This window comes from Caretta caretta, chromosome 16 (genome assembly GCF_965140235.1).
Source record: "Caretta caretta isolate rCarCar2 chromosome 16, rCarCar1.hap1, whole genome shotgun sequence".
Classification (NCBI taxonomy): Eukaryota; Metazoa; Chordata; order Testudines; family Cheloniidae; genus Caretta; species Caretta caretta.
In genome coordinates, this window is record NC_134221.1 from 17165192 (window position 1) to 17190413 (window position 25222).

The 25222-nt window shown below is 48.5% G+C and overlaps 2 protein-coding genes across 7 annotated transcripts in view; one reads left to right on the forward strand and one right to left on the reverse strand.

Annotated features, from left to right (window-relative positions):
• The window catches only part of ADAMTSL2 (ADAMTS like 2), a 46840-nt gene extending 31598 nt beyond the window's left edge, over positions 1-15242 (forward strand). For 4 of the 5 annotated variants that reach the window (XM_048823134.2, XM_048823133.2, XM_075120289.1 and 1 more), the window contains 5 exons: positions 2845-3000; positions 8257-8427; positions 8928-9104; positions 11888-12032; positions 14308-15242. In XM_048823134.2, coding sequence (XP_048679091.1) covers positions 2845-3000; positions 8257-8427; positions 8928-9104; positions 11888-12032; positions 14308-14426 — 768 coding nt within the window. In that variant the 3' untranslated portion in view covers positions 14427-15242. Of the gene's footprint in view, positions 1-2844; positions 3001-8256; positions 8428-8927; positions 9105-11887; positions 12033-14307 lie in introns of those variants that run through there. The other variant, XR_012665206.1, reaches the window with a different exon arrangement.
• A 643-nt stretch (positions 15243-15885) lies between these two features.
• Positions 15886-25222, reverse strand: part of FAM163B (family with sequence similarity 163 member B) — a 54726-nt gene continuing 45389 nt past the window's right edge. The window contains exons 2-3 of one of the 2 annotated variants that reach the window (XM_048823135.2): positions 19502-19617; positions 15886-18669 (exon numbers count right to left, since the gene is read on the reverse strand). In XM_048823135.2, the coding sequence (XP_048679092.1) occupies positions 18277-18669; positions 19502-19594 (486 nt within the window). In that variant the 5' untranslated portion in view covers positions 19595-19617 and the 3' untranslated portion in view covers positions 15886-18276. The other variant, XM_048823136.2, reaches the window with a different exon arrangement.

Below are 25222 nucleotides of genomic sequence, written 5' to 3' on the forward strand. Positions count from 1 at the left end.
CAATGGAGATGATTATGTCTCTCCTTGGCAAACCTCTAGCCAGAGATGGCCTCAGACCTGGTCTCCAGACCTCTGAACTTCTTGAACTCCGGGGAATTTGGGTCAAGCCTGAGAACATCTCTGCTCCTAGCCAGAGTTTTAGATTTTTGAGTCTGGTTCTTAAACAAGAGGACTTTTCTCCCACAGGAATCTTGTTCAACTGCACAGTGGCTAGGGGATATAAAAACATAAGAACGGCCATACTGGGTCAGACCAAAACCTTAGAACCTTAGCATGACTGACACCTGTCTTTTCTTCATCTTTCCTGACCTTCCTGTGTGCTGACTAATGAAAAGGGTGGTGAGGTTTGGTTCTGCATTTGCTCATGCCACTCCCTGCCTGTCCTTTTCCACTAGGAGAACAGCTCCTGCAAATCCCGCTTCTTACCTGGCACAGTGAAATCTGAAAAACAATTGTGCCTAATACATTTCTGAGTGCCTGAAAAATATGTGTGGAGAGGAGGCTGCATCTCATAAACAATGATATTTTCTTAGAGCCATCTCTTCTTCCCGTCAGATTTCACTGCACTAGGAGGAACATTAAACGTTCAGAATTCTTCTGTAAGCACATCGCTAAACCATTTGGAAAATATTTCTGTGATATGTCTAATGTGGAACAGTTATTCTCTCGTCTGAGTTTGTCAGTGTACATGTAAAAACCTTTGTGACATGGCAGAGGCATTTGGGAATGTTTTTAGCTGTGAAGTCGTTCTCAAGATGGGTCAGTCTCTAGGCTTCATAGATCCTTTTCTGTCTCCTCCAGTAGAGATCTTTTGAATCCATTTACAACCACTCCATCCTGCTGTGTGCCAGAGAATCTCTGCCAGCATTCCAGTATTTAACTTTCTAACATAAAACTCTTTAAATGATAAAACCAGGGTCCTTTCTTTGGGGGCCCAGGGACAGATTTTGATCTCAGGGTAAATCTGGAATAACTGCATTGACTTCAGTGGAGTTGTCATGGGTTTACACCCAAGTAATAGAGATCGGGATCTAGAATGGGTTTTCAGTAAATGTGTAAAACACACGTGCAAGAGTGCAAGTCATGCTCACACACGCTGATGGAAAACAATCCCTAACTCTTAAGGTTTTTCTTCAACTTTTAAATCTTGAAGTCACAGTACTGGTACCTCTCCACAGAGACGAGAAACAGCAAAGCCAAATTGCTCAAGGATGCTAAGGAAACACAGGAGTTTACCCTTCCAGTTCAGACAGCTGATCAGTGAGTCAGATATCCTGCCTTGCTCAGTGGCTGATAACTCATGTGTCAGAGGATGTCTAAGCAGCCCCATAACACAGCTGGACAATGATGCATTGCTGCATGTGGGGTGAGGAATAATTTCCTGCCTGACCTGGGGGCTGATTAGCTTGTGCCCTGAAGTATGAGTTTTGGCTTTCCTTAGGCATAGATACGTTATTGCTCACAAATTAATCCAGGCCCCTTTCTAAGCAAGAACAAGCACAAATCCAGGCCAAATTCTCTGCTGTTGCAAACTGGTCCAGCTCCACTGACTTCAATGGAGCTGTGCCAGTTTACACCAGCAGATGATTTGACCTCTTTTCTCCCAGGAGACACTTGAAATGCCTCTTACTGATATTTTAAAGGCCATTTTTACACTGAATGCCAGTGGTAAGTAGGTTTTTCTCTGTAGTGGAAAGTCTGGTGGGCTCTTTCATTCTGTAGGATGTTTTGACTTTTCCAGTTTAATGGAGAAAGCTTCCTGAGCATGTTCTGACGTTGTAGTTTGACGGGCTTAGCAAACCAAAGTGGTGTGTGTTATAGAATTCTATCTACTTCTCCAGCATGTGTTGGGGACAGACTGCTGAGACGTCTCCCAGAGTAGCTCTTCTGAGCTAAAGGCCCTGCATTTTGTTCGGCAGACCCACAGGAACGGGAAGCTTCCATTGTGTTTCTAGTGCGTTTTATATTTGATGGCACTGCGATAAATGCTCTTACCTGCACGACCCCCTTGACATCAATGGCTCCAGATGGAAGTGTGAGTGCACAGCCTCTCCGAAAATCAGGCCCAAAGCATCCCCACTGGGCGCCTAGAAAATGGAGCCGCTTGCACCCTGTGGCCACTTTTGGAAAATGTCGGCCTTCAAGCCAAATCTCGCTCTCCGCTACATGTACATTAATAGGAAGGGAGCCGCATGAGTATGTATGGGATGGGGTTGCACTGATGGAACTGAGAGCAGAACTGGCCACTCTGAGTGGGAGAAGGATATTAAGACTGGGCAGAGGGAGGTCTTTTAGTGCATTCTTTGTTGGTCCTCCTGAACAAGAGCAAAGTGCTTCCCTGAACTGTAGCCAGCTAGTGGACTGGATGGCTGGCCGTGCCCTCTAACCCAAACACCTTGCCCCCTTGAAGATATTTTGCACGGGGCCAGTAAGTTAGGTGCATAGCTGTCTGAGAGCTCCCAAGTGCTCTGGAGCGTATGTGTGTACCGTGGAGAGGAGATGGGCCACTCCCAGCCCTGCCTGTGCTGAGCACGAAGGCAAGATGTAACCCTTCCTGTGCATTCGAACTTGTCTGCCCATGCAGCCCAGGGCTGGTTTTGCCATCTAATATTTTACAAGCAGAATAATACAAATGTTTTCCCTGCATTTTTAGAAAGTTTCATGTTAAGAAATTAAAAAAGGCCAACATAAATCACACCTTAAACCAGATGCTTTGGCTGCTGCCTCGGCCGTGTGTGCCCCATCCCTGTCAGGAGGGCGAGAGCAGAAACCAGCTGTGTTGCATGGCCGGGGCTGTCCATGGACTCTGCTGACCCAGTCCCGTTTCATTCTGTGCCCCACTAGTGTTCGGCCAGGTGTGACGAGAGGAGCGTGGTGACCAGGGACATCCGGTGCTCGGAAGATGAGAAGCTGTGTGATATGAACACCAAGCCGCCGGCTGAGAAGAACTGCACTGGGCCCCCCTGTGACCGGCAATGGACCGTGTCTGACTGGGGACCGGTGAGTGACCTCTGCGGGGGGAGGGTTGGGAAGGAAAGGAACAGTGGATCCTAGTTCGTTGTTCATATTAGCTGTTTGTGAGCAGTTTGAGGGGAGAAAGAGACCATTGTAGGCCAGGCTCTATTATGTCATTTACAGTTCACAGGCCAAATTCTGCTTTCAGCTGCTCAGCCAACCCCAGTGACCTCTGTGAAGCTACGTGGGGACAGAGTTTGGTTCAGACAGGGCAATGGGGAGAGTTTCCCCTTCCCGCCCCTAATATCCTGACAAGAGTTGTGAGGTCTAATGGTTACAACAGGAGAGCAGGAATCTGGACCCCCGGGGTCTATAACCAGTGCAGTCAGTGACCTTCTAGGCAACCTTGGGCTAGTCATCAGTGGCCTGACAGCAGGGATATAGCTTTCCTTCTGTGCCCGTTTCCCGGATGGCAGGATGGCTTAGTAACACTTTGCATTTGCCATCTAGGGCCCCAAAGCACTTTACAAGGGCTCAGGCATCATTAGCTACATTTTACAGATGAGGAACCTGAGGTACATGGTGGCAAAGTGATGAGCTGTGAGCAAAGCAGAACAAAAGCCCTGCTCTCCTGATTCCCAATCCTCTCCTCTAACCACTAGACTATGCTGCTGCTCAGCAGCAGTACGCTGCCAGTGTAATCCTTTCCTCACCTGCGTGCTGGGAGGATTAATGTCATGAGGATGGTAAGGCACTCAGCACTGGAAATGCTTCCCCTGCTGCCACCTTTCTGGCTGGGGAGGGCAGGATACAAGCATTCAGAATCCATCAGTGATGGAGGAGTCACTTGTAAACCTCTCTACCCAATGGCTGAGCATCCTTTCCCTTGAAGTGCTCCTCCTAGCCCAGCATGCCCCGAGAGAGAGAGTGAAGGGAGGAGATGGGGGGACACCCAGTGTTTTAATGGCTTGGAGAGCAGCAGCGAGCCTGAGAAGAACAGTCCCTCCCCGTTTGGTGGCACACACTGAAATTATGTGCGTGGTGCAACTCCAAATACAGCCGTGTCCCATGCAGCAAGAAGTAGTGAATCAGGGCAGTAAAATTCCCGAGCGCTGAGAAGCAGCGTCTCCAGCATTAGCAAAGAAAAGAGCAGAGAGCTCCGAAACCCAAATGCTCCTTTTGTGTCAGGGTCTGTGAATTAGTGGGGCTGCAGCAAATATTCTTGCCATCTGAAAACTCTCAGTTAAGCTGACCTGGCACGGCTTCCCACTGTATGGAGATTACATTGAACTTGTTATAGTTCGGAGATCTGGACTTGGCAGGGACATGCAGGCTTCCAGGAACACCCTCATCTCCAACGTGAGCAAAATACTGGCGGTAGAGTTCTTGCACCATCTTCTGTGAACCAGTCCATTAAAGGGAGATGGAGTGTGTGAAGGGAGGTGATTACGGCTGTCATCACAGTCCTGGGCTTGGGGGAGGAAAGGCTGCCAGCTCAAATTTTGCAATCCACAAATGATTTGTTTTGCCCTCGGGCCCTCCTGGTCTGGAAGGAGAGACCCCAGGAGTCCTGTGTGGAAGCGCAGGTCCCAAGGCCAACAGACTGGCCCACATTCCCAGCCTCTTCCTGCCTTTGTTAGGTCCATGTGGCTGAACGATTTCCAGGTCTGTTGAGGCCCTTATTTACAACGCTTCCCACTAACTGCAACTACACTGACACCTGCTGTTATCGGCTGCTGTTCAGAGGATGAGAGGCAGCCAGTGGGCTTAGAGCCACTGCGGGGTGGGTGGAAAACTCTATCCATCTCCCTGTCCCACAGCGTCTTGCTTGAATAAACAGCTGAGCAGCTCTGTTCCAAAAAACAAAGGAATTTATGAGCCCTTTATGTGGCTCTTGTGCAGACTCACTCCTAGAGGGGGCAGGGTCCGCCAAGGGAAGCGGGAGAGTGCGCAGCCAGGCTGTTCCTCACAGCACTTCCTTGGGTGGGAGTGAATGGCAGACGGTTTGGCCTGCCCCTGAGATGTGCCAAAGCTGGAAGGACGAGCAGTCGCCGCACAAGGTATTTTTTTCCTCTGCCGGCTCAAATGTACAAAACTAGCAAACCGCACATGAAAACCAAACCCCTGCAGAAGCTGATCCGAGTGATTTTTGTCATGGAAACCCCTTGACAATGAATAGGGGACCTTCACTTCATCCTGCCTTTACTTTGGCATCCTCCCTTCCCTGAACATGCAGCAAACAAGAGCCAGGTAAACGATTATTCAGTGACGCCAGCCTCCTTTCTTTGCAAACTTTGCAGACTTTGGTCCAAATTCTAACCTCTATTCCACAAGGGCCCTCCCGTTGACCTACGTAACTGAGAACAGAACTCAGCCCTGGGAGCTGAACGGGTGTGTGTTATTCAGCGTGGTTCAGTTTGGGCAAACCTATTTCAGCCTATGGGTTGCTCAAAAATTCTGTGTCCCTGAATAAGCTGTTCACCCTGTGTGATTGGCTGGTACCGAAGTCACCTGGTGCAGTTTCTGCTCTCCAGTTAGTTGACACTGAAACCCGCTCAGTCCTTTGCAGATGGCGGTGCGGATGCTCCAGATGTGAAATTTTATGTGGACAGGCATTTGTGCAAGTGGCAGTGAAGTGGCCTCATTCTTCTGACCAAAAACTAGCTCACAGTGGAGGTCAATCAAAGGGCTTGCAGATAGCAGCAAAGAGAATTCACCATTTTCGGTACCCTTTTGGGGGGTGGTATTCACCCTGGTACTATTCAGTCAGGTGGTCAAGTGACATAGAGATGCTTTGTAGTAATAATCTCCAGTTCTTTCTCCCCAGAATGATTGCCCTTTAAGAGCAGTGGCGAGCAGCGTCTATCTTACATGGTTTGGTCTGTCGTATATAGGCAAGCTAGCTGTGCTCTTACACTCTCTCTGTCTCGGTTGTGTCTGAGTGAGTGAGAACCTGTCAAGCTCCGAGCTCAGATCTATTGTTTGGTTCCACTGCAACTCTAAGTAAAAGACGAATTCATTCGGGAGGGTTTTGGAAGGAGAGGAGCATCTTTGCTGCTGTTATTTTAGACTGTTCTCTTCCTCGGCGTGAGTGCAAAGGGAGTGTGTCCCTATCTACACTCAGGCTGGTCTGTTCGTGAGATTGACCGGAGGAAGTGACGTGGTGACCATAGCTGAAATGATGTGGAGTGTGAGAGAGACCAAGCAATAGACCAGGTTTCCCATCCCGATGGTTGAGAGCTCCTGGGTGTCTTACAACTCGTAGATCAATGGTCATTTCAGGGAAGTGGTTTGCTTGCTTAATCAGTAGATCCAGGGGCAGTAGGGTGACTATTTAAGTGACACAGACTCATCACCTCCCCACCTGGCAGCCAACATATCTTCCTCTGCTCAGTCTTACACTGGTGAGGCTCTTAGTTGGGAGATCGCTCATTCCACATGAGGCCTCCCCAGCACATAAGCCCTGGGGTGCAGGAATCTCCAGTGTACAAGTGCAGAAAGGCATGGCCCTCTTTTGAGTTTACAGTCAGTTGGGTGTGCAAAAGTGGATGTGCAAACTTGGAGCATGGCTTGTAGCTAGCTGAAAATTTGATCCACAGATTCAAGGCTCATTGTGCCTGTTTTTGCTTTCTCTCCGCCCCAGACCTTTCCATAGCTTTGATGTGATTTTTACAGTTAAGTTAGGGGGTCCACTGCTGAGATGTCCGCCACCTCCATGCACAAGTGAAGCCCATCGTTAAAACTGGAGGTGGTCCCGCTGCAAAGTTCTGATTCAGATCTGGAACCAGCACCAAACTTCCTCTTAGTTTAGGAGTGGTTTGATGCAGGCTCAGGTTAAAGAACATCTCTAAGGATCACACCCTTGTTTTGCTGGTTGCAGCACAGAGGTCTCCCCATGCAGATGGATCCGATCGTAAAATTCCCTGCTCGGTTCTTCCTCAGGCAAAGTTCCCTGTGATTTGACTGTTAGAGGACTTTAGCATTTACCATCCTGTGCATGAAGGTGACAGGGTCTCTTAGCCTTGGGTATAATCTTTGCTTGACATTGCCAAAGTTCATGCGATTCAAAACAACCCTCCACCCTATCCCCCAGAAAAAAAACTTTCTTAAAAAAAGGTACTGTGTGTTTGTTCCCGAGCTATTTTTACATGGATTTTGATTCATTGGCATTGTCTAAAAATAAGTGGTCTCCATGGCGATGGGCTACACTGTGAGATGTAGCGCATCTCCTTAAAGAACCGCAACAAAAGCACATGGGAACGCTCGGTGTTTAAAATATAGCTCAAGACAATACCTGTCGGGGGGGGGGGGGGTTCCTTTTATTTAAATCCAGGGGCTATATTTATAACCATTTACCTTATTTTTCATGGTCTCTTTGAAAGCTGCCACCTGTTTCCTCTAATGCAGGCAAAATGCTGGGCTTTCTATATGCCCCTTATATCCTCTCCCCTGCCAGTGAGACTTGAGTTTAGGGGTGACCAAACTCCATTTGCCAGGGATGCATTGGCAACCAGGTCCCTCATTTTGTGCCGTAGTCTGCCTTGCTTTCTGACTAGTCCCATTGTGTGCTGCTCTGTGAGCATGGGTGGCAAGGGCCAGCCCATCATGGTCATATGCCATCAATGTCCTTATGTTTAAAAATAAATGGCTACCACCATCATATATGGGGGCCCCTAACTCGGGGGGCATATGTTGTTTCTTGGCTGAGATCACCAGCAATCAATGCAGGGGATTGGTTTTGTAAGGAAGGATGGTCTTGTGGTTAAGGCTCTGGGCTGGGTCTCTGGGTCCAATAGCTGGCTCTGCCACAGACCCCCTGTGTGACCATGGGCAAGTCACCTAATCTCTTTGGCCAAGATGTTGTGATTTTTTTTGTTTGTTTTGGGTGCCCATCTTGTGACCTTAAAGGGTCACTGACTTTCAAAACGTGCTGGGGGGAACAAAGACCGCAGCAATTTGTGAGGCTTAGTAAAATTCCAGGCTTGGGTCAGTTCCTAGTTAGCCTGGGGTAACTCATTCCATATTGTTAAGCGCTGCCCATAATGCAGCTGAGTTTGCCCAGTCAAAAACACACACACATGGTCCCCGCCCCAAGGGACTTACACCTGAAGTCAGATTGAGACACACAGGAATCCCACCCATTCCGCTATGGCCCCGTCACGATGAGGGTCTCGTGGAGGGCTTCCCAAGAGCCATGTGTTTGAAGAAGGGACTGGGGAGGCATGGGGCTGCTCGCAGGAATGTGGGGGTGTTTGTACCCTCCCATGACTCACCAGCACCTCTCTGCTCTTTTTGTTTCAGTGCAGTGGCAGCTGCGGGCAGGGGAGGATGATCAGGCATGTGTACTGTAAAACCAGCGATGGCCGTGTGGTGCCGGAGTCCCAGTGCACCCTGGAGACCAAGCCGCTTGCTATCCACCCCTGCGGGGACAAGAACTGCCCTTCCCATTGGCTGGCACAGGACTGGGAAAGGGTAAGAGCCAACCCGCCTCGAGATTTGCCTGTTCCAACCGATGGATGCGGCCGTCCCATTCATATGAGGGAATGAGCCTCAGGAGGGAGGGTGCTGAAGGGGGTCTTGACTCCTGGGTCTGTTCCCCACTTTGACTTGCTATGAATTATGTCCCCTGTCTGGGCCTCAGGCTCCCCAAAAGGGGATAATGCTAGAGATCTCAAGTGCCTCATTGCTAGGACTTTGGGAGGGCACTGGTGTGACCCCCTGCTCCCCTGTGGTGTTGGCAGTGGGTGGTGGAGGGCCTGCGTGGGATCCTGGACAGACTGGTGGCCATTTGGGGGTATTTTCCTTGTGGCTGTGGGGAATATACCTGTGGAGCAGCACAAGGAGAACTCGGTCCCTTGGAGGCCAGGAGTGAGACCAGCCCAAGCTTTTCTGCCTGAGGTCACACTACATTGCGGGGTCTCGCCGACGCTTCATTTTGGGCTCTCTCTCTGTCTGGCTTCCGTCCTTGGCAGTGCAACACCACGTGCGGCCGGGGCGTGAAGAAGAGGATCGTGCTGTGCCTGGAGATTGTCAACGGGAAAATCAAAACACGGAGCCCCACAGACTGTGACATCACCAAGAAACCCATAGAAGAAACCACCTGCTTTGAGCGTCCTTGTTTCAAGTGGTACACGACTCCCTGGTCTGAGGTAAGATGCAGCCTGTAGGAACTGGGATTGCTGAGGTCTAGGGTGTGTTCTTGGGCAGCAGGTGCTCTGATTAGAGCAGGGGACTAATAGATGGGAGGCAGCAGCATCCTGGTGAGAAGTAGGAGAGTCCAGTGGACAGGGCACCAGATTATGAGTCAAGAGACCTGGGTTCTGTTCCTGCCTCTTCTGCCTTAGCTTAGGCAGGTTATTTCCCCATTCTGTGCCTCAGTTTCCCTATCAGTAAAATGAGGACAATGGTACTTGTGCACCTTTGTAAAGTGCCATGAGCTCTGCAGCTGGGAAGCAGTAGCCGAGCTCTCAGTAACATCATTCCTAATGGGCACTCTGGTGGGAAACCTCAGCAGAGCCCAGCGGCTTTCCTGACCGGGGGAAGAGGCGATCGTTTCCTCCACCGATGTGGCCCTTCCTGTGCAGCGAGCATGGAAACTGCTGTTTCTGGAGTGCTAAAATGTTTTCAAACGCTCACTCTGCCGATGGCCCAGTGGGTTTGATCACATGGCTGTTATGTTCATAGGATGCCAATCTCCAGGGCTGTCAATCTGGAGCCTTTCATGGGCGCTACATCCACCCTCTCTGTAAAGGTGTGGGGGTGAGGGGAGTCCCATTCCTTTGCAAGACTGTTTAATATGTGCACTGTGAATGAGTGACACCTCATCAACACAGCAATCCTTGGAAAACTCGCCCCCCCTCTCCCAGCCCTACCCCCACTACAAAAGAGCCAGATCCTTTCCCTGCTCTGTCTGGCACGGCGAAGCCTGCACACTAGATGTAAATGCCCTTAGGAAGACGGCGCACAAAATGAAGTGTTCCAGTTTAGCTCACATGGCACAGCCAGCGATGGATCAGCCAGCGAGGTGTGGTGCGCTTGCCAAGAGCTGATTAGGAGTTGGCTACTGGTGCCAAGGCAGCCTTTTGTTGTCGTAGCAGCTTGGGGCAGAGTGCCGGCCCTACCAGGATAGAATCACAGAATCCTAGAAGATCAGGGCCGGAAGGGACCTCAGGAGGTCATCTAGTCCCACCCCCTGCTCAAAGCAGGACCGATCCCCAACTAAATCATAATCAGTACTTGCTGTGCTTTTGGAGAACAGCAGTGAAAGGAAGTGTTTGGGTTTGGGTTGTTTTATTTTTGCAATCGCTTGTAGGAGTCTGGCTTAGTCTGCAGGGGCAGCCGCAGTAATTGTGAGGGGGGAGATACTGGCAGCGAGTGGGGCTAGGAGAATTGGGGTCAGCACAGGGTGCTGGGAGCAGGAAAACACTTCCCGGTGTGTGCTCTGCCGATGGATCAGTGGAATAGGCAAAGATTTCCCTGTGTTGTAGAGGGGAAAGCATTGCTGGTTTTGCTTGCCGTGTTGCAGTCATGCTGGTCCCAGGAGATGAGAGAGAGAAGGTGGGGTGAGGTAATCTCTCTAACTGGACCAACTTCTGTTGGTGGAAGGAGCGAGCTTTTGAGCTTCACAGAGAGAGCGTGGCCCTTCCACGACTGGACATTGGTCCAATAAAAGATACGATCTCACCCACCTTATCTCTTTGTCGATAGTTTTGGGGCAGTTCCCAGTGGGGAGCTATCTGCGTCCCCATGTCGCTACTGCTAGTATGAATTCCCCCTTCCCTCTCTGCAAAGCGAGGGCACGGCCTGAATGGTGCATAGAGGAGGAGCTGATCTCTCTGCCTAAAGATGGTCCTTGCAGAGCTGGCTTGAGGCACATTGGTAGGGGGTCACTGCTGAGAAGCTTTGCCCTGCTACGGCCTGTCCTGTGGTGAATGAGGGTGCACCCGTCACCGGGGCTATTTCTGGGGCATGACATGAACAAAATCCCTAAATATATCCCAGGGAATCGTGTAACAAGTCAATTCCCTAACTGCGTGACAACTCAACACTGGACCGGACTCTGGTTCCGACTGCGTGACAGGGGCAGCTGTAGGGAAACTCTTGTCTAGCAGTCAGTGGCCGGAATCCAGACCCCAAAAGCTGGGTCTGGTTCCTGGCCCAATTGCTGCAGATGAGCCTCTGTCCTGCCTTGCAAGATGTGTTTTGTCATTATCATTATTTACACAGCACAGTAGATGTGTGCGGTGCTTCAAAGGCAAATCAATAATCATAGGTCCCTATCATTATACTAGAGCCCTTTCCTTCTGAGGTCCAGACAGCTTGCTGAGTTTAGTTTTTAAAACCAGTCATTGGTGTAGTCTGGAATCAATACAGCAGCCCCCACTGCAATTCCAGCGTGACAGTGCATCCGAACTTCAGTAAACAGAGACAGGCTGTACTCAGGGTGGCATTGGCTTTGCAACATCTGCACTAGGCACACTGAGCGGCGGGCGCTGTTTTGTCTGAAAGCCCCAAAAAAACTAAGGGGCTGGGACGTTGGGGCTGGGTGTCACCCAGCATGCTAAGCGGCTCCCCTTGGCTACACCAGCCCCAGGAGTGAAACTCACCCCGTGTGGAGGGTCAAAGCAAGGCCTAGATGCTGCCGATGTGGGACATGAGTGGTGCCTGGCTCTGCGTGGCGGGGGGATGTCCATGCTGTGCTGAGGGAAGTCGGGAAGGTTTTTGGATTGGTTTTGCAGCCACCAAAGGTTTGATTCAAAAGGAAACTGTTTCACCGTGACGGGGTTACTTGATTCTATCTGAAAGAGGAGCAATGAGTCTCTGTGCACCCCAAAACCAGGGCTCGTCAGTTTCTAGTCAAGGATTTCTGTGCACAGCCCTCGGAGGCCTGCTGCCTCTGCCAACAATATCTCTGTCTCGCTCTGTTCACCAGTGCACCAAAACCTGCGGCGTTGGCGTGAGAATGCGAGATGTGAAGTGCTACCAGGGCACAGATATTGTTCGTGGCTGTGACCCGCTTGTGAAGCCTGTTGGTAAACAAACCTGTGACCTGCAGCCCTGCCCTACTGAGCCACCAGGTGAGGAGAAAGAATCCAGATCGTCTTGCCAAGACACGGTTTGGGGCTGTGTTTTCAGTGCAAGCCAGTAAGGAACAGGAGCTAGACTAAGGCCTTGTCTACGTGGGAAAGTTTTACCATTTATACAGACTATACCTGTATACAAGCTAAACCCATATGGTTACACAGGTATAGTTATACCGGTATAACCCCTGTGGAGACAGTCTGCTATAGGAGTGGCTTGTATCGGTTCGGATATGTTGTGTGGGAAGGGACTTAAGCTAAACGGGAATAAGCCATTTTCACACTACTACTTCTCAGGTGCATTGATCCTCCGAGGTGCTGAACACCCTCCACTCCACTCCTGCGGCACGTTTTGTAAGAGCAGAAATCTGGCCAACATGTTACTTCCCCTCATTGTTACACAGCGCTCGGTGCACTTGTTGTATGCCTCGTAGCTGCCCTCCACCCCAGAGATGGCTGCTTTTTAGTGGCACTGTATGTGTATTGTTTGCACAGTGATTGGAGACCTATGCATGTATCTTTATTCATGAGGAACGCTAACTACTGTGCAATAAGATGCAGCAGAAACAGTTTGGCTTTTTGGGCAGAGCACAGGACTGGGACTTGGCTCTGCACCGGGCTGCTGGGTGACGTTGGGCAAGTCACGGCAACTCTCTATGCCTCAGTTTCCCTATCTGTAAAATGTGGCTAGATGACACTGACCTTTGGAAAGTGCTTTGAAATTTACTGACAAATGGCGCTGTCTATAGGGTTTTTCTGGCTTTATTAATTTAATTGGGGGGGGGGGGGCTCGTTTTAGCTATTTTTGAGTGTACTGTAGATAGCCAATAATTGGGGGGTTTTGGCGCTTTCTGTTTGTATATACAAACAACACTACATTAAAGTGCACCATCAGGGTCTACATGGACCAATTAATGCATAACACATTAGCACACTTTAGCACTCACACCCCTGTAGACAAGCCCTTAGATACAAGCTAGGGTGCAGAGACAGCCCCTTTATAAACAAACTGCACTGGGAAAGGGGTGAGGTCAACAAAAGCCGAGTCACCGTTTCCAGTAGTTTTCAGGTGTTTATTGGTTAAATACCAGTTTCATTTTTTCGTAGCCGGGGTGTTTTATAGAGGGTTATCAGTTAAATCAGAAGCCCAAGCTATATATGAGTAGTATTATTATATTGTATTTTTTCCAACTGAAAAAAAAATCTGCATTCAGCCCAGCAAACACGTAATGGTGGCAGGTGCCATCAGTGTCCGGATGAGCTGGCCTCACACATGCTATTCCTGCAGATGGCCATGTTACGGTAAGGGGTGTCTTTCAGAGGAATAAAACTCTGGCCTGAAGACAAAAGCTATTTGTGCACAAGCTAACTCTGGTAGCGCGCTTCTCTGTGAATTCCCACTAATGTTCGAGTAAGTTTCAGCTGTGCCATTATTTTAATGATTTTGGTCTCCTAATGTACTGGGGGATTTGTAACTATCTCATTATCTGAGTGCAGTCTGGTGGTTCAAAGAAACCGGGAGCGTTAGTGAGCATGTAGTTCTAATTCACTAATAGGATTTGGGAATAAGAATAGTCCTGCAGATAAAGCACACACCTGGAAGTCATATTTGGGTTCTGTGCCTGACTCTGCCATGGACTTGCCATGTGACCACTGGTAATCCATCTCCCCCATCTGTCACCCGGGGAAAGTGATGCCTGCTCGCTGTCATGAGGTTTGTAAGGTGCTTAGTGACCCTGGGACAGAAGGCAGCATGGAGGGGCAAAGTATTGCTAAAAAACCCAGCAATTAGGTGGGATGCTTGTGCACCAGCAAGTCCTTCCAGCCGTCTAAGTGATGGGTCCTGGCTCCGCTCAGCAGCCTCATTGTAGGAGGAAGGTTTCCCATTCTTTTGTCCACTCTTCCACCTGCTCCAAGATTCCCCACAGCTCCCTTTATTGAGAGCGAATGTGAGCTGCACCCTGATGGAATTGGATCGGGCCTCCTCCTGCTGTTCAGCTGGTCACTCACTCTGGGTTTTTACCATCATACTGCTGCACTCCTGATCATTTCAAATGTGTATTTTGACACATACATTACTGTCTTTATGTGACGTGTCTGTACTGCGCCGGGCACAGTGGGGTCTTGGTGGTAGAGCAATAAAACCTCCAAGGAGGCAAGGAGTTAAACAGCGTGGGAAGAGATGAGCTAATAACATAGACTGTAACTTTTTTCATACTGTTGCCTTCTGACCTCACTCATCTGAGGGTCAATATGTGTTTCTCTTCTCTAGATGACAGCTGTCAGGACCAAGCTGGAACGAACTGTGCTTTGGCAATCAAAGTGAATCTCTGCAGCCACTGGTATTACAGCAAAGCCTGCTGCAGGTCCTGCAGGGCTCCCCACTCCTAGTGGAAAGATTAGCCTAATGACTTCAGCACTTGGAGACAGAAGGAATTAAGGGTAGACTCATTTTGAGCATCCAGCATTTGGCAGGGGATGTAACATACACCAGGTTGATGCTCCCGGGTTTGATTTAACCACTTATCGATAGCTCATCATACTGGCATTAGTAAGAGTTAAATGTGCCGCAAACTTGCGGGAAGGATGTTTTCTTCCACCACTGCAAAACGGCTATTCTGATTCCTCATAACGGAGGGAAAGGGCACCAACATTTTGTTTCGAAGCTGGCATGAAAGCTTCGTTACTACTGTACATTGGTAGCATGTGATTATCAAAAGCTGTACATAGAATCTTGTATATTTGATTCACTCTTAATTCCAAACAGTCACTTGTTTTAAAAGGTCTTTTCTTTGTTTTCTGCACGAGTTTCAAATTGAGAACGTCAATGTGTCAACCATGTGAAATTAAAGCACCATCATGTTTGCCTTAGCAGAGGATCCAGTAACCTGCTTTCTAGCCTTAATTTCCTTTATGTTTGGGAGCTGAATTTCATTCCCTAAATGAGCACAAGCCAAAGCCTTTTGTAATATGTAGGTGTATACTTTTTCAGAGAATTTTATCTTATAATCAAACTTTAGTTTCATAGGCCTTATAAAAATCATAATGCTGACATATTGTATATAATAATGAAACATAACTGCACTTTATATCACAAAAAAGACGTGCTCTTTTTAATATATTTGTTTACAAACAGTGAACTTTATCCCTATAATCATTAATTTGTACTCGTATGTATATTTTAATAAAATTGTCATATTTATGGTGGTATCTAGTTTTATTCTTGAATTTTTAGCATGTGTCTGTCCCTGGATATTGGCGCTGAAGAAGAGGTATTGGATAGGTGTCACTGTAAATGTAGGGCCTGATCCTGCAAACAAGCATCAAACTTACTTTACTATGGGAGTAGACCTATTGAAGTCAATGGGATGTAAACTCTTCGGGGCAGGGACTGTCTTTTTGTCCTCTGTTCACACAGCACCATGCCATGACTGGGACTCCTAGCCGTTATGGTAAATACAGCTAAGAAGTAATAATCATACGACTCTGGATAAGTCGCCTCCATGGCGCATCTTCCAGGACTAGGGCAGTACTTTGTACCTAACTCACTGAATAAATGAAGGGCATGATTTTATGAATAGCTTCTGTCACTTCTTGCCAGCCATAAATTTGCAAAGAGAAATGTTTGATAAGCTATAGGAATAGGGCAGGGTTTCCAAAATAGCTGTGTGTTGGCTTAACTTTGCTTCCATTGCCACCAATGGCAAAGACTCCCACTGATATCGACAGGGAGCAGAGGGGGCCAATCCGGAGCACTTCTGGAAAAATCCCTCCTCTAGGAGACAACGTGATTAACACAAGGCAACGTGATTCCAAACGCCACCAATAAAAAAAAGCTCAGCCTCTGAAATCATGGCAAAGAGTCGTTTATTTTTTTATTTGCTTTTTTTTTCTCAGTGAGTCCAGAATCCCTGTACAACAGTTCACCAGGTGAAGGTTTAGTGAAACAGATGATATCACTTGCTTAGTTTCAAAGATCTACTGGAAAAAAAGAGGAAAGATGGAGCTATAAGTACAGCTACAGGAAATGCAAAGAATCCAAAAGCTAAATGCATTTGAAACAAACTTGAATAAGACTCGTACAACGGAAGAGACCTGTAGAAGCAGCTGCTGTCACACCAGATCACTTAGAAGACGGAACGCCATTCCCAATGAGCACATTTACAGCAATGCGTCCCCACTTAGGGAGCTCAGTAAGGAATAAATCCAGCATATTTAACTTGTTACAAACCAAGACAAAAAAACCCAAGGTGTTCTAAGCTATTAAGTCCTAAAGAATGACGTGTACTTTAAAAGGTCTCCCATGGAATTAAAAAGGCTCAAGGTCAAAAGTATAATTTCCAGTTAGGCGGCATACAGTGGTTATAAACAACCGCTTTCCTTGCCGAGAGCATGTCTGTAATGAAGAAACCTGAACCAGAGCATGGTGCCGAGATCATCAGAGTCTATTTGCAGCCAGTCCCTGCTCTGTAGCTGAACGAGTCGTTCCACAATGACAGAGCAATGCTTTTAGCCTGACTAACGTACAGTGCCATTACAAAGGAGATAGTTCATAGAACAAATTGTATGCACCAGAAAAACAAGCCTTGAGGGAGTGAGTTGCAAAGGACCTTTTGATATGGTTCTGTCACTGCTGTTTCCTTCTTCTTCTAAAGAAATTGTAGATGGTTTGCTATTTAAATGAATAAAATGATCCCTGTCGTGCTTTAGCCAGGGAAGTGCCTTACTACGCCAAAATAGCAGTCAACTGCCCTCTAAAGCTTCCAGAGAATTTGGTGCTTATGGATTCTCAGCATCAAGAAATTACAAGCCTGAGCCTAATTTCAGTGCACACAGGCAGCAGTTCACCTCCTCCTCATGTTAAACTACCTAAGCCAGGTCAGAGATTGTGTTTAGACCTGCTGGGGTCTAGGTCTCTGGCTTTTAGCATTACAACAGTTTGGCAGGGTTTGAACTATTATCAAAACAGAAGAAAACAATGGTGCATTTTTACTTTTTGCGGTGAGCATGACCTTGAAAACTCGGACAAAGCCTCTTCCAGAGTAATCCCTGTGCAAAGCCACATAAGGAGAAGAGAACGGGGAAACAGCTAATCGAGGCCGTGCCCTGGCCATGAATGACTGTGCAGCAGCCCCGTTCTGGGCCGTACATGGCCTTGGCTACCACTGCAAATTAGCAGTCCTATTTAGCTGAGAGTTGTCAGTGACTTGTAATTGAGAATGTGACTGTTGCTTTGTTTTAAGTCTAAAATGTGACAAATTTCCAGACGGAACAAATAAAATGTCCTCTTTATTTCTGCTTAGCCCTCATTTCCCTAGTTTAGAAAGAGCGTGTGGCATTGTTGGGGTTTTTTGGTAATATTTGCAATAACAAACCTGCTCAGTGCACTGTTCTCCCGTTACACAAAAAACCTGAAAGTTTTTGCATGTGCTATTTCAAAAAATACTTTCCATAGATTCCAGATGCCTGATACATTTCAGCTCTGGAGACCTCCACTAAAGGAAGAGACTTTACAATAGTTGTGCATCCTTAACCTCAAGGCACTTCCCTTCAGCACTTGTGACCAAAAAGAGGGAGACAGAGAGCGCTGGCTTCATAGAAAGATCATGGATAACCGTGAGGATTTACTAACCAGTAAATTAAGCTGATCTATGACATTCACCCCTATCTAGAGAGAAACTGCACAAGACTATGCATGACAAAGTCCCAGTTGGTCCTGCTTTGAGGCCGTCGGCGGTGCAGAGACCTGGTGGCAGGTCCCCTGTGGGGGGTGAATTTCATCAACAAAGGGAGGCTGTTGAGTCCTATTTACCTGTGCAATGCTCTTCCACTTTGTCAGCCATTGCAGGAAACCTGCCTTTAAGATTGCAAACTACCCCATAGCAATTGTCGGTGATGGGTATGGAGGGGCCTTTTTAGGTGTAGGAAAGGCTGCACAATATCAAAATCTCCTCAGTATAAAAAGAAAACATTTTCAATGTACAGCTCTAGAAAACCTACCCATACAAGCTGCAACCTCTACAACCATCTCTCTCTGTTTTTTTGTTTTTTTTTGCTTACCCTTTATCTAGCAATTTAATATATTTATATACCTATCTACTGTATAAATACATTCATAATTTTAAAACACTTCCATGGATTTTAAAAGTTTCACCGTTGTTAAAAGCCACAACGGCATAGAAAAAGCCTCACGCTGAGTGGTCATTTGCTGGGCAGCCCACCGGTGCGGGGCTCCAGCCACTCAGACGTCGGTGCTTATGCTCCGACTGCGCGAGAAAGCTTCTCGCATGGCTGACAGCCGGTTGGGGTTCAGAGCTTGCAGGTTGGTCACATTCACCGGCAGTTCAATATCTTCCTGGCTGATGGTCTTGTAGCTGACCCGGTCTCCTCCATTGTGGATCTCTTCCGGCTGCTGCAGAAAGAAGGTAGGTGGCTCATAGTGGGAACAACTGGGGCAGACAGTCCTGCACTGGGAGTGCTGTTTGCTGAAGGGTGAGGAGGAGGAGGAGTAGAGCGAAGGCCCATTGGTCAGCATTACATTGCGGTTGCTGTGAAGTGGAGGGATGTGGGAATGCACGGCAAAATCTGGCTCCTCCTCATCCTCTTCAGATTCCTCCTTCTTGCAGCAGTAATACTGAAAAGCCAAGGAAACAGGAAGCCATTGATCACTTAAAAGGAACTCAAGCCTACAGCCGCGTCAGTCTAAACAGTAATGGATTTGCACATGGATTTGGAACCTATCAACGTTTTCAGGGCAGCTTTGGTTCAACCTACGAGAAAAAGATGGGCCATTTGCAACATCCTGCGCTGGATTTGAGTTTGGATTTTGGACATTCCCAAAGTTCAGGGTCATTCAGTCCCAGGCCCCATGTCTTGCTCTGTATTCTGGATAAAACACGACTGACTGCGCTGTAGGGCACAGCCTCCGTTAGCAAGGGAGGGGCCAGAGAGGGCTGAACAGGGACTTTCCAGCGCCAGGCTCCATCACCTTAGAAACTGAGCCCCTCCCCCCACCACGACATAAAGTCTGAGCCAATTTAGTGAAGGGCCAGAACTTAAAGGGCTGAGAGCCTGGCTCACAAGGGCCAATAAACACTTCAACCCACATTCATTCCTGCTGTGCTCAGCTGTCGGCTCCCTGGGGCAGGGCCTTGTCTATGTTCACGGTTGATAATTTTGCAAGGGAGCCTGCAGAGGCGCTGCAACCTTGTGTAGCTCCAAACACTTCAGTGACCGGAGTCCAGCAGGAATGAACTTGGCCTCAGAGTCAAGGACCAGCCCCATTCGCCCTTCAGCAGCAGTTCCTGTCCCCTTTGGTTCTCACCAAAAGCCCCTTCAATCTCATTTTCCTTCTCCTGCCCCTCACTTTTCAGCTGCCTCTCCGGCCGGGCAGCCCTTGTACAAACTGGTCTCAGTCACGTTGAAACAAAGAAGCATGGGCTGACGTGCAACCCCGCGAGGAGTACCTGAAGCCTACAATAGCAGAGAACCGCTATAATGCAAAGCAAAATGACAGTCGCTAATATTCCACCTGTGATGACCACGGTCCCGGCTGTCATTCGACCTCTTCTCCATTAACAACCTGGAAGACAGAACAGACTTTCAAACACAAGGTGAATGGGCAGTGGCCTCATCCACATTTCTACTGCAACCAAGCAAAACCAGGGGGAGGGGGGCAGCTCAGCACCTAACAGGACTCACTGTGCCCCAGGGGCATGCAGGGGGCTAAGCCTGACTGAAACCCCAGCTCTGGTGGGTTATGCCTGTCTTTGGTGCAGGAGCCCAGCATACAGCACCACCCCACGCTGTGCTAGTGTGCCAATGGGGCAGGTTGCGCGGTGGCCAGTCGCCCCTCGAACGTTGCCCAGCCTGCCCATGCTGAGGCTGCTTAATCCTGAATTTGGGTTTTTTTAAACCATGTGGATACTGGGCCACTAGGGACTGCAGCAAGTAGGCATGTTGACAGCTAGCACTTGCTGGAGAAGGCTCAATCATGGCTGTGACTTAAGGGCCACAAGTCACAGCTCACTTGTGTTCCCCTGAGCTACGGGCCCGAGGTAAACTCCTTGAACTGTAGCTCATGTGACCTCTGGCTTTGTGAGCCAGGTGGTGTGTGGGTGGCTATGGGGCAGGGCTGTGCTTTTGGCCAAGGGGGTCTCTGAGCTACAGTCCCATAGGCATGGGCTACAGGGGCCCCTCATGTCTCCTGTGCCTGTGGCCCCTTGATTACCTTAACCCAGCCCTGTGTAATGGGCTGAAGCACCTAAAGTTCCTGCAATAACAAAGTCAAATGCCAGCAGAGAGAACAGCACCATCTGAAGCCTCTAGACCAAGTTCTGTACAGTTTCCTGTGCACTCATCTTTGACACAAGACCATCAAGCCTCTGACCATGCGTGCACTATCTGGCGATTCAAGCTAGCAAAGGATCGCCAGCATGGCTGGAATGCATCTTCCGCTTTGCCCACTTTTGTGCAGCCAGCTGTTTGTCTGTCTGGTGCCTGTACGTGGTAGGAAGGAATACTAACACAGAAGTACATGGCCCACTGCTTATTTGTGTTCTGGCTGACCTACACACACCAGGCTTAAGCCTGCTGTTCCTTAAGTACACACAGCTCGGTAGAGTAAATCCTGAAGTCTTTCCTCCAGCAAAACTCCCAGCTAAGTTAATGGAACTGCACGATTTGACCACTTGACTTTTCTGGGGTTAGTGGGTGGGCCTCAGGATCAGGCCCATTATCAGGGTTGAGGGGCAGGCCTGCAGGCTGCCTTTCCTGAAGCCAAACAACTGGAACAAAGGCCTGTAAAAATCCATCTGGAACCAATCTGTGTAAATCTACTTGTTTCACTGTGATGTTGCCTTGGCAGCAGCTAGTAGGCGGAACATGATGGAGCTGGTATCACCCATCGCCCTGAGTCCAGCTAAGTGCCACCTGACAGATGTATGAAGGGAGGCTGCAAAAAGTAACCACCCAGTAGATGTAAGATTTAATGTGTGTCACTGCAGCCAACAGGTGGGAAAAAAGTGTCTATGACTTGGAGCCTAGGGAAAAGTCGACTGATTCTCTGGGCTGGTTAACTCCATATAATGAGACAAAGAGCAACATTCTCTGCTCAGTTAGGCCATTGATGTCAAGGGGGTCGTGCAGGTAAGAGCATTTATCGCAGTGCCGTAAAATATAAAACGCACTAGACACACAATGGAAGCTTCCCGTTCCTGTGGGTCTGCCGAACAAAATGCAGGGCCTTTGGCTTTGCGTCACTACGTTTCAGCAGAGCGTGGGACTCATTTGCAAAGGAAGCAAAAAATATGTTTCAGGTCCAGGCTAATGTATTTTAATCTTCCCCTAAGTCTAATGTGTTTAAAAAAATGTTCCCTCATGAATTACGTCTCAGACAAAGAGCTGGCGCGCTGTTAATTTCCAAAGGCCTGCACAATTGCATAAGTGTGCACCAGTGTAACAGTTGCACAGTCTAGCCTGATAACACTGGTACGGACGTTGTTGACTGTTACACAGAGGTGACACGTTGGAGGGTTGGGCGGGGGGGGTCATGTGGCCCACCAGATTTGCTGCTTGGCTTGTACTGAGCATGCTCACACAGACTGGGCACACTCAGTAACACTGCTGAAGCTGGCTGGCCTCACGCGGCCCTCCCCCACTCGCGGCAGGCACGGGGCGTCTCTGCTTTACAGAAAAGCTGGCGTGTTACTAAAACAAAATAATGATTATCCAGCCACACCGTGATAACTTGCCCTAATAACTGGGAGCGCCATTGCAAATTATTGAGCTTTGAGAATCCCCAAGAAAGACTCTAACAAACCACCTCTCAGCCTTGCAATAAAGCACTGCCCATCGGACAACACAAAGCAGAGAGCTTCGTAAGCATCTTGAGTGTCACCCAGAAAAATGCCAATGGCAGCTGTGCTCTGATTCAGGATCCGATTCTGCAAACTCTTACCCACCAGTAGTGCTAGTGAATGGCACAACCGTGCTGACTAAGGGTTACAGGACTGGGCCGGTTCATTATGGAGTGTAAAACATACTGGCAGGAAAGTAAGTCAAGCTGATGCAGGGCATCTTGAAGAACACGAGAAAGTTAAAGCATCAAGGGGTTGGCCTGGTGACCCAGGGGAGAAGGCAGCCACATGGCCTTCATTTATGGAGCCAAACAAATGGCACCTGCAAGAGGGCAGCCACTGAGCTGGCTGGCTTTCCAGCAGTGACAGGGTCCTAGCCATGCTTGCCTGCTGATACCATCACTACCTCTTCCACATATGGTGGAGCAGCTGAGCGGTCAATGGTGATGATGCACCACAGTTGCATAATGTATAATATGATTATATTTATATTATACAAAACGGGGATATATTTTTGAGAGTCACCCTTGGCCAAACCCTCAAAGAGATGCCCTGATCCTGCAGGGTGCGGCCCACTTTCAAATATCAATGAGGGCTAGTCAGCAACCCAGAAGACGGGACCCATGAAAAGGAAAAAAACCCTTCTGGCTTGTAATTAGACCAACGTGGTCTCAGCAGGAAACCACAGACAAGTCACAGTCTAGCCTGTGTACCCATCACTATAACGGCAATATTACCTAGCGTGACGGGCTCTCGCTTGCGCTAAGATTTATAGCTTCTAGTACAGAGAGAGCGGAAGAGCTTTATACAGTAAAGCATTTGAATTGTGTAAGTTTGCCGCCGAGCCTGTGATCTATTTTCCATATGAAAATAATGTGGATTTTAATTTGAAATAACTGGAACTACTAAATGTTCTCCTATGATGAACTCAGGAATAGCACATTTCATTTGCAGAGCTTCAGTTTGCAAAAATAGATGCATTAAATCATGTCACTCAGGCCTTTGTATAAACAGTGCATATATGTGTGTACATGCATGCGCATGTGCTGTGCATAGAATATAAAATTTTTCCTTCGCAGGACCAGCACGCACAAACGTGTGTGTGTGTGTGTGTTTGCTACTCATACAAAGATACAATTATATACATATAATATTAGAGGCGACCATTTAGCAATGCCAGAGAGGCCAGATTCCGATACCACATTGTTTCAGGCCTGGGGTTGTATTCAGACACCTGTTCTAGGGAGTGGCTTTGCCTTGAGAAATGATGCTGAGACTTGGTGTCCCAGGCTGGGGGTGGGAAGGGGCACGATGCCCCTGGGCCGTTTCATAGTTTGCTGTGGTGCAAATGAACATATTGTTCAAAGCGCTTTGGAACTGTTTTTACCAAGAGAGGCCTTGATGCCATGGCTAGGTTTGACTGCATTTTGAATAATGGAAAGACTGTAATTTAGCCTGGGGCTGGCACCTGTCTGCATATTTGGCTGACATCAGTATATCACCAATTTCCTTTGACTACTCTTTTTTCCCCCTCACGCATTGGTGTGTGGGTGTTTTTTTCAAAAAGTGTCCACAAATCCTTTTTAATGATGAGTTGATCTCTCGCGCGTGCTGTGTGAATGGCAGGTATCTGAGTCCTGCAATGGCTTAGGGCTGGCATAATGAAAGGTAAAATACTGAGCAAGCTACTGAGCTGGACTGACACTGGACTAAAGCATAGGCTATTTTAGCTGTAAGCTACCAGGCCCTGCTTTATACACATATCACAACCTTGCGGGTCCAGCACCAGGTGAAAGCAGGTCAGGGACACCCATTTCTTCCACTAGGCTACTCACTAGCCCCCCCGCCCCAAAGTGTCACTTGTAAGATGACTTAGAAACTGGTGTGAGCAGAATAGGCAACTGGTCATGGAACAGCGGCTCAATGTTTCCTCTGTTTGGTTGACGAGGAAAGCTGCTCCTGATGCCATCCTGCCAGTTGAATCCAATTCCCTTCCTTTCTCAAAGCAACACGGAGAAAGAGAGAAAACTCAAGGGACAAGAAATGCAACATGACAGTTCTGTTAAGTGCGCGCCAAGGTGGGTAAGGGAATATCTTTTACAGGACCATCTTCTATGGGTGGAAGGTGCAGGCTGCTGAGCTACACAGAGCTCTTCTTCAGGTCTGGGGAAGGAAATCAGAGTGTCTGAGTTCTGTTAATAATAGTCACCGGGGCCTCTCCTGTCCCCACTGATGTCTACGGGAGGCCTGCATGTGTATGGATGGCTGTATGCAGAGGCGCCAACACGATCCATCCAAGTCAGTGGGACGTCTTTGCATCATTGACTTTAAACGGGATTTGGACTGGACTTTTACTTCTTAGAAACCGTATTAGGTGCTTACACACGGCAGCATGTGTCGTGACCTATATGTGATGGTAGACGCCCAACCAGGAACCCATGGGAAAAAACAGGGGGTTCTCAGCACACACCAGTCACAGTGGTGGCTGCTGATCAGTGAGCAGCTGGTGGGAGGCACTAGGGGGAGAGGGTTTGCAGAGGAGCGAGCGGCAGGCAGGTGGGGGGCAGGGGCTCAGGTGAGGGGGCAGAGCTGGGTGGGAAGAGGCAGAGTGAGGGCAGAGCATCGGGGCAGAGCGGGGGTCGAGCACGCAGCAGGAAAAAGAAAGGTCAGCGCCTGCGGCTGGATGTGGCCTTTACCTTGTCACACCAGTAAGTGGGGCGCTTAGATGGGCAACATGTGTGCAGCTATTCGTGGCTCCCCACTGCCACGGACTCCGCTGCCCCCGAGGGTGTTTCATTCTCTGACATACCAGGGTATAATCCAGACCACTGGGGGCTGTGTCACCCCCTGCAGTGCAACCTGGGGTGCCTGGCAATGACTAGCTGTTGTAGCTTCCTACCCAGACTGCTCACAACCAGCCACCACCATGCAGGCCACTCTCACATGTTTGTGGCCCTACAACCTGTCCGTCACACTCTGGTTTTCACCAGCCTTGCTTATACCGCAGGGTGACCCCCCCCACACGCACTCCCAGTCCAGGACCTTCTCCCCAGAACTGTATGTCCTGCACTGGCCAGTCCGCTCCCAGACAGCCCAGAAAGATTAAGTTCATTATTGCTTTAAAGAAATAAATACACACCAGCTTATCCTGAGAAATGAAGTTACCCACACACTTCAACCTAAACACATGGGATTAGGTGACGCAATAAAACAAGTTTATTAACTACAAGGAGATAGATTTTGAGTACAAATAATGAGGCATACAAGTCAGAAATGGTTACAAGAAAAATAAAGATAAAATAGTGCCTGACTTAAACTGTATTCGATTCA